The 8,705-nt window shown below is 38.2% G+C and overlaps 1 protein-coding gene across 2 annotated transcripts; it reads right to left on the bottom strand.

The window, feature by feature from the left end:
• Positions 1-1,877: 1,877 nt before the first annotated feature.
• Positions 1,878-8,264, bottom strand: LOC116263253 (uncharacterized). 2 transcript variants are annotated; one of them, XM_031642913.2, is made up of 8 exons: positions 7,747-8,264; positions 7,470-7,633; positions 6,076-6,287; positions 5,508-5,762; positions 4,718-4,804; positions 4,434-4,606; positions 2,912-3,053; positions 1,878-2,299 (listed from the first exon to the last, which is right to left on the bottom strand). In XM_031642913.2, the coding sequence occupies exons 1-7, from the start codon at positions 8,157-8,159 to the stop codon at positions 2,945-2,947; spliced, it is 1,413 nt and encodes a 470-aa protein (XP_031498773.1). In that variant the 5' UTR covers positions 8,160-8,264; the 3' UTR covers positions 1,878-2,299; positions 2,912-2,944. The 2 variants fall into 2 exon arrangements, with proteins under 2 accessions (XP_031498773.1, XP_031498774.1); XM_031642914.2 differs by having other exon boundaries at positions 1,878-2,263.
• Between the last annotated feature and the right edge of the window lie 441 nt (positions 8,265-8,705).

Below are 8,705 nucleotides of genomic sequence, written 5' to 3'. Positions count from 1 at the left end.
AAAGTATTGGCGAATGGATTTGACTAATACCCTTTGTTTTCATTGATTTTATTTTTTCCCCAATTATTTTATTATTTTTTCTAAGGAGGTGCATAAGATATGTTCTTTACCAATTCAGTTGAATCGCTGAAACGGCCGATTCCTCAAATTGGCAGCTTGGCCGACTTTATTTCATTTCTGAATATTCCGAGACTGTTATCCACACCATGTACTAAGATTCAAACTATTGCGTCCTGAAAACTCCATGTTCTGGCTAACTAGATTTTTTTTAAAATACATGTATTAAAACCGGATGAAGTCGCTGTTCAGTGCACCTGAAAAGAACCCCCAATGTAACACCAATAGTTTGCACTCAGAACTTTTTAGTTTTATTGTGGACCATTCACGTTAAAGTCATTTCACTATGGAAGGTCAGGTGTTAAGCATGGTTTTCTTTCCTATACTGTTTTGGGATCCCTTACCTCTGTCCATGCCATGCTTTTATCTCGTTTGAACATTACTTTTTGCTTCTTTGTTATACGTACTCTTTAAAATCTGTTAACAATAATGGGTCATTTGGCTGCTGGAACAAACACTTGTAACTGTAAATTCATGAAGCATTAGAAATAAAATACTCACATAGTGTTCAACTGACAAAATGACGAAAGACGCAATCAATTCTCCGGGGAAGAGTCATTTCACTCTGCCCACCATGCCATGCCAACATAATTCTCTACGTGCTCTGGTTATACATCCATGGCCCATCTTTAACTCTTTGGGTAAAAAAGGATCTTTTGGAAATGGACCACCTTTTTCCCGGCAGAGCCCGATATTCATGCTAAAATGAAAAGATGAGACATCTCTGTGTCAAGTTCCATTTCTATTACAGTTTCCATCCATGTAGGTTTTAGACTTCCGCATTTGAGGCAGTTAAGCACATCAAGAGATCTCACTTGTTTCAGATTCTAGGTTGATTTTTTTTGTTGTTCTAGTCGATTCGTAACGTGCCTAATATCCCGTGCTAATTGACACAACTACTTGAGAAATATCAAAAAGGTATCATGCAATCCTTTGTACATTAACGAAATTTAGAGAACCCATGGACTGGACGCAAAATCGTATACTGCACCTATTTCCAACTATTAAACGAACTTGATCTCTATCAAGACCTGACCAGGTGGAGTCATGGAGACCGAGGTCGCCCATTGACATCCCCAGTCCTTCCGCAGTGAAGGACGACTGCCACTACAATGATACAAGCGTCAGCGAATAAAGCAGCATGCCGGACATCTTAAGCCCTGCATGAACTAACGCCCTTTGATTAGTTTCCTGTAAACATACTCCTTCAATATAAGTCCAAGCTGAGCACCTCATAGGGTCAAAGAAAACAGAGCGGCTTTTACGCTGCTCCCACGAGGGTGAGTTCCTTTTTCAACCATCAGAAAAGAAAACCTATAGAATTTTGCAAAAGAAAAAAAATATATATTTAACCAGAGCTGTGTAACAGCACTTTCAAAATAAATAGGAAAATGGTGAAGTTAGGAAGTACCGGACTTTGATGGTGAAGATTTATGCGTGTACCAGTACCATATAATTGGCATCAATTCCTTCGTGTGGTTAAAAAACCCACAACGGCCTCTTGATCAGCTTTCCATGACACCCGTAAGTTCCCATGTTTTCCCCCATCAGTCCCTCAGGCCAAATTCAATTCAAACGACAACGAATGACTCTCATTTTAATGACAACAGCACATCAACATGTCCACTTGAATGACATTAACATTGCATTCATCAAAGGCTTCATTGCTGGTAATACTGTGTAATGTTCATTTACATCCATATAGATTCAATGGCGCAAGTTAAACTAAAAGTGCACGTTAAATTTGTGATGAAAGTGAGTTGAATAAGGCAGCCGGATTGCTTGGAGCCCGCCACATTAACCAAAGAGCCTATAGTTCACATACAAATCAGAGGAAGCTTTGCAGCTTGACTATCAAAAGAAAAAAAAGGAACCAAATACAATTTTCTCCAGATGGCCGATGAGACATACACAGAAGGAGTTTGAACATATTCAAGATTGACTGATCCGAGAATCTGATAGAATATGAAATATGAAGGAAGCAAAGAAGCGCTGAAGCTCATGGAAATACAACAAAATTGATCTGATGATGACTCGCCTAGTGGAAGAGGGGGGAAGCAAAAAGAAAAATTGCAGCTCTAAACGCCAAGAACTTCAGCCACAGGAAAGATCCGAATAAGATGATGAAGCATCCGCAAAGATGTATCTGATGACCAAAATTGTCAACTTATACTTATCGCTCCTGCATTACCAGATTCAGATTTTTTTTTTTTAATAAAAACTAGTTCACACACACATAACATAGATCGCACTGTTGGTTTTCTACCTTTCAGATCTAACCCTGGCTGTTGTTTTCATTGTAGTCCTTGGAAACCAATCAACTCATTATGCTTTCCTAGGAAAAACATGATTCTGAGGACTTCAAAATATCCTTAAAGAAATTGTGAGAAGTTGAACATATGCCTTTGTGTTCAAAGTAGGTGGTTCAAAAGTAGGTACCATCTATATCTTGACTTTTATTTTAATGATCGCAAAATATGCACATCATGTATGGCCAAAATTCAAGAACATAAAAGTTTTAAAAAAATTAAAAAAAAAACTGCAGAATAAAAAATTAGAATTCCATAACTAATTCAAATTTCGATAAAGGCATGCTCCTATATGCCCCCATCATAAAAATAAAAGATGACTTTGAGGTGACAGTTTCAATCTAAACAATCATAATTCATCATAAACTGTTATAAAAAATAAGATTTATACATGTGCGTCGGTGTGTAAAAGTGGTTTTTGAGGGTGGGGCTGGGCAGGAAGAGACAAGATAAATATGTTAACTTTGAAAGTAAAAATGCATCACCTCTGTTGAACTTCAAAATTATGAGCTCCAGTCCTACATAAAGGGAACCAACCACCTCATTTCTGCACCATTACCATTTGCTAGATAGTATATTCTCTTCCACTTATCCTCCGAGAATCCATCCCGACGAATGAGTCGCTGCCTGCCAATGAGCAACAAAAGTCCAAAAGAACATTACATGGATAATACTGAAAAAGGCATAAACATGATTCCTTTAAAATAGACATAATGAATAAGCATAAGTCAAAATATGTTCTAAGTTCTAAGGAAAATATACGCACTTGATCCCAAGATCTGTTTGCAATGTTTCATTCCCTAATCTGTTAGTCAGGTTTATAATACTCATTATGTACTATCCAGCATATACCCTCCATTAGGATAGTAACAATTCTCTATACTATTTAACACAAAATTATCCCTAATTGTCGACCTACGGACTAGTCGGTCCAACAGGATGGACAACTAGTGTTCCTCTCATCCCAGGACGCACTCATCTCTAGGTATTAGTCTGTCGCACCCATGATAGGGGCTAGTCGACCAACTTGGTCAACTTAGTCAATGACTATTTGCTGACTGTTCTGAACCATCAAATGTAAGAGTTTACAAAAAATCGTCTTTCCTTGTTAACAGTTTTCCTCTAACCAACTTGCATCCTCTGTTTTTTAGTTAGCTTCCTTTAATCTAGCTCTCTAAAACATGAATCTCTGTCTGTGTTTATAATATATTTGTGTTCAAGTGCATATACATACATATATTTCTGTATTCTGTATTTGTGTACTCTACAATCTACATACTCTGTATTTGTTATACTATGCCTTTCTGTTTATCATGTATATATTCAGCATATCTTACGTATATATGCAAATATATGTATATACTATATAATTATATATACAAGTCTTATTTATATTATATATGTGTGTGTGTGTGTATACGGACTGGAAAAAGGTGTGGACTGTGTGGACCACTATCCATCATCCATCTCTTAAGATCTGATGGCTAAGCTTTAAGAAGTCGTTAAAGCTAAAAAGGAGCAAGGAGATAATATTTTTGCATGCCTGAACTACCTCCCCTCTCAAGAGTACAAGAAGGAAAAAAGGTATGTGCAGTTCAGACATGCTGCAGATTTGAATGTCAATAAATCTCCTTTTTCATGTCTCCCACTCCTAATATCTTGTCCATCAAATCCAATGCCAATGGACGACAGACAATAGTCCATGCGGTTCATAACTTTTCCTCAGCCGTATATTCTAGGGATCACATAAAAGAATTAAGCACAAACGAAAAAAATTGACATGATAGAAACACTCTCTCAAGACAAGAATTAGGTTAAGCAAAAACCAATAAACAACAAAATTAGGCAAGTGCCATACAAGCAAGAACAGGAAAATGTACTCATTTCAGCTGATATATGAAAGTAAGCAGTATGACAAACAAAAAAGAACAGAGACAAAATGAGAAAAAGCACCTTCTACAGAATGTTGTCAAAAAAGTTTTTATCTCAACTAGATAACTAGCATACCTACGGTAATAATGACATACAGCAGCAGCTTCATCCAAGCTGTAACGTGGAAAGAATATGCGTGCATCAAGTGGAACATCTGGTAAGTCTTTCCTCAGTTTGCCTACTGCTGTGGAATGGGAAAATGCACCGACCATCATATCCTCATGCATCATAGATCGAAAAGCATTTACCTTGGGAAAAAAAAAAGACAATTGGAGGAAAAATAATGTTTGTTATCAATAAAAAAGAACAAAGACTCCAGAGGTCAGAATAAAAGAATCGAAAATTCAAATGATACTGACTGTTGACAATTCTTTCGCATGGATTGGCCGACAAGAACGGGCTGTTACTGGCTCTTGATACTCACTAAATGTAAACCAATTATTGTACTGCAGAATGAAACCCAAAACAAAAAGGATTTTAGATCATCACTAAACTGTCTAGGTATCATTAGAGTGGTCAGATAATATAGATTTTCAATACTGCAACAAATTATTGTCTCAGATACTATCACCTCAGAGAAAGACCCAACTATAATACAGTAGTTGACTCACCTCAGATACAGCCATAAAGGCCCACATATCAAGTCACTGAGTGCTAGGATACTTGACATTGAGACAGTGGTTAGTTCCCTGGGCATAATTCAGTATGGGTGCAAATAAGTGAAACACTAGACATGGGTATAGGAGGAGGGCACACCCTGAATATGGAGCGGACTAGATCCAGGTCAGACCCACATTCAATCTAGTGAATTTTTTTTCTATTTTGTAAATCTCCAGACTTGCCCAAAGAGAGGGTTTTTTAGTGCACAATTTATTATTTATTATTGTTATAATTATTATTATGATGATGATGATGTTGTTGTTGTAGTGTCTGTGTATTGGTATACCATATACCTAGTGTTGCCACTATAGCCACATCTTCTCAACATTATTGGAGTACAGCAGAAATAAGATAAGACTAAGAAATCAAAGGAGCCTTTAGCAACTTCAGCAGCACTTACAATGACATATGCTTTTGCAGGATAGCGTTGTTTGACTGGTAAATATTTAAGAAACATCAAGGACACTAATGATGATACATGTAACTTACTTGATCAACAGCGATAAGCACTGGGATATCTTTAATAAGGGATAACTCCTTCCTCAAGTGCACAACAACTCCAACAGAAGCATGTGAATATGTAAGGCCTGTTTGAATTAAATCATACAAAGTAGAACCTTCTGGCATTGCCATCGTGTCAACACCTTTCATCATTCCAACACCAGCACCCTCACCCAAGGGAATAGGTTCTAAATATTGGCAAAGTAATTTCTGCATCTGAGCTTCATTGAATTTAAGAAAATCCTGAAAAAAAACATTATCAAAAATTAAAATTGAAGGCATCATGTCATTAATTTATGTGTTCACAAATAACATCAGGAAATAAGCAGTAAATTATTGATAAGAGTTACAACGCAACACGGGAGCAGTCCATGTACATGAAAATAACATAAGAAAAAACACTGGAAAAGCTGGAATGTGACGCATGTTAGTAACATTGAGAACATTACATGGATACATATCATGTAGCCATCCTATAAAGTGCACATCGCATCCACTTTTAGATCATCAAACAATGCCAAGTTTGAAATAAAAATATTCATAAATAAACATGTACCTGGAGAATTTTTGTAGCCTGAATAGGTGTGTCCCACAAGCCGGTCTGTGGATTCTTGTAGAAAAACCCACCATGGGTCCAATTCCTTCCATATGGGACATAGAAAACAATCCAACCTTGGCTTCGCGCCCAAGCCACGAGCATAGCAAGGGCAATACTTTTTCCACAGCTAATAGGACCATCCAAGACAATCTGTTTCCTTACTTTTAGCGCTGGTGAAAATGAAGTAGACATAAAAATGGGGCAGTTGAGTACATATTTAGTCATGGAACAATTCCATAAGTTCCAGAATATTAAATATTAACAGATTATAGTACATATCATTTCCCAGATCCACATCAAGTCTAGCAGGCAGTAGTCCACTTCAAATAAGTGCTATGGTTTTCAGTTCCAAACAGATCTGTCATATGTGTAGGTTATATTTCAACTGTTCCCTTTTCTTTCCCCTGTTTGATCTCTCCTGTAGCTTGCCCTAGTAACTTTTATCCATGCAATAGATATATGAGCCACTTTTCATTGACTTGCAAAATATACAAGAAGCAAACACCCTAGTGAAACCATGGGTTATTGATCATGTGTCCAACCATGGGTCAGTTTGAAGCTAGTTCAAGACTTGTTGGAATGACAAAACAGGTGGGTAAAGGACTCTTGACATCATGAGTAACACAGTAAGTACATTGGTTTAAATAGTGTAAAGTAGTCTACCAAATGCTGTGCCATACTAGTGGCAACACTAAAGTCGTCTTTAGAGCCATAGGCAGTGATGGAACAAACTAGTAAAAATGCACTCATAAAACTAAACTGAACTCTGTGTACTGTAGCCCGTTTTATAAGTTAGTCATTGTGATCCTTTTGTTTCCAACAGTACATGTTCTCACAACTTCATCCGCTCACAGCTGCATACCGCATCCATGCTTTCTTACTTTCTGCGCTATTTGTTCTAAAGATTCATCTTGCCATGTTGTCGAATACCGCGGATCAGATTTCTATGATCAACGCAAAGTAATATGACAAACAAAAGGTACAACGGTTTTTTCTCCCTTCTATCAGCTTCCCTTTAGCTGCATCAGCAAGTAAACCGTAACACGTCTGGAACCATTACCTCAGGTGCTTGTTTTACGTGTGATATCTGCTTTTTATCATATTTACTGCCTTTTAATCATTTTGATCCGTGTTCTCGAAGAGTCGCAACCCCGACTTCTTAACTGTTAGTATGCCTTTCCACTTTCGCTCTTCACAACCTTTTTTCTTACTTACCCAAGCTTTCCCGTCCCGCTGGTGAATTTGAACACGAAGTACCGTGTGACAATCGTGATGACATGATCCATGATAAAGCAAGCAAAACCAGAAAGAAAAGAACTACCAGAATAAGATAAAGAAAATGGAGGACTGACATTTACTATCTTGCTGAATTGGCGGATCAACCACGCGTCTGAAATTGTCTCGAAGGTCTAGGAAGCTCTGCCTAATTAGCAGAGCACTTCGTTTTGTTTCCTCGAATTCCTTCGTTATCCCAAGAGGCAATCCTTCCGCCAACACTCCAATCAACTCGTCCATGCTGCCCATGAAAAAAATAACGGAAAGAAAAACCGAAGAAAATGACCAACCTTGAGATAGAAACCCAGTAGAACTACTAAAATGAATTGGGTACGTAGAGGCAAACATGACGACCTAAAATCCATGTAGCTGCACACGTCCTTTCGGGTGAGTTCGGCGATAGACGTCGCCTGGGTGAAAAGTGGCAGCCCCTTCGGCCCAATGTCCAAGCTCTTATCGTCTTCGTCGTAGGCTCTCTCGTGATCATCCAATGGGAGATCGAAGTCGAGGTCGTCAAGCGCAGCGGCATCTTCAGATTTCGCAGGAGACTCGCCCTTGGTCTTCTCTTTGGGCTTGGCCTTGGAGCCTTTGGCTCCAGTGGATTTGGAAGCGGAGGAGAAGGGATGAGAATGGGAGGAAGGAGGAGATTGGCCGCAGTCGAACTTTGGGTCGATGACGCGAGGGACGGAAAAAAAAGGTGAATGATTTGTGGGAATTCGAGTGACGGCGACCGCGCAGCGAGCACGCTGGATGACGGCGCGCAGCATCTCTCGAAGAGGGCAACGATCAGTGGGAAAGAAACAGGGGAAAGGGTGGGCTCATGCTCTACTCAAACGTTTAAGCGGCAAGCTGTTATTTGTGTGCCCCCAGCAATCTAAAACTTCCCTGAGGTTGGAACTCAAAACACTTCAAGTAACATTCGTTTATTATTTTCTTTTGGGTTGGTCTCGCATAAAATCTATCATTTTAGATGCCGTCAGATTCATACAATTTAAAATTTCAGACTATAAATCGTTGTTATAAATTATCATAAACTGTCATTGCATTGTAAACCATTATTACTGTCAATATAATGATTGTTTTAGTGATAATTTTTTTATTTTTAACTATTCAATAACAGTCTGACGTCATGGGATCGTCCCATTGATTGAATGGCCTAAACTACTACAAGAAGTAGATGGAGATCCATTACACTTCAATTATTTGGTAACTTAGTAATAATATGTCGTGCATAATTAACCTAGTTTAGACCTTTTGTTAGATTCATCACAACCGATCTCTTGCAACTTTAGTTCTAACTAAAAAATGATAAA

Source organism: Nymphaea colorata, chromosome 10 (assembly GCF_008831285.2).
Source record: "Nymphaea colorata isolate Beijing-Zhang1983 chromosome 10, ASM883128v2, whole genome shotgun sequence".
NCBI lineage: Eukaryota > Viridiplantae > Streptophyta > Magnoliopsida > Nymphaeales > Nymphaeaceae > Nymphaea > Nymphaea colorata.
Note: the sequence above shows the minus strand (reverse complement) of the source record. Positions and strands in the feature narration are given on the sequence as shown.

Excerpts from the sequence above, each read along its gene's own strand:
- LOC116263253 (XM_031642913.2), bottom strand. The coding sequence starts at position 8,159 with ATGCTGCGCGCCGTCATCCAGCGTGCTCGCTGCGCGGTCGCCGTCACT. Across the intron at positions 7,634-7,746 it reads TGCAGCTACATGGATTTTAG|CATGGACGAGTTGATTGGAG; the intron begins GTCGTCATGTTT and ends TTTCATGGGCAG. Across the intron at positions 5,763-6,075 it reads AGGCTACAAAAATTCTCCAG|GATTTTCTTAAATTCAATGA; the intron begins GTACATGTTTAT and ends GTTTTTTTTCAG.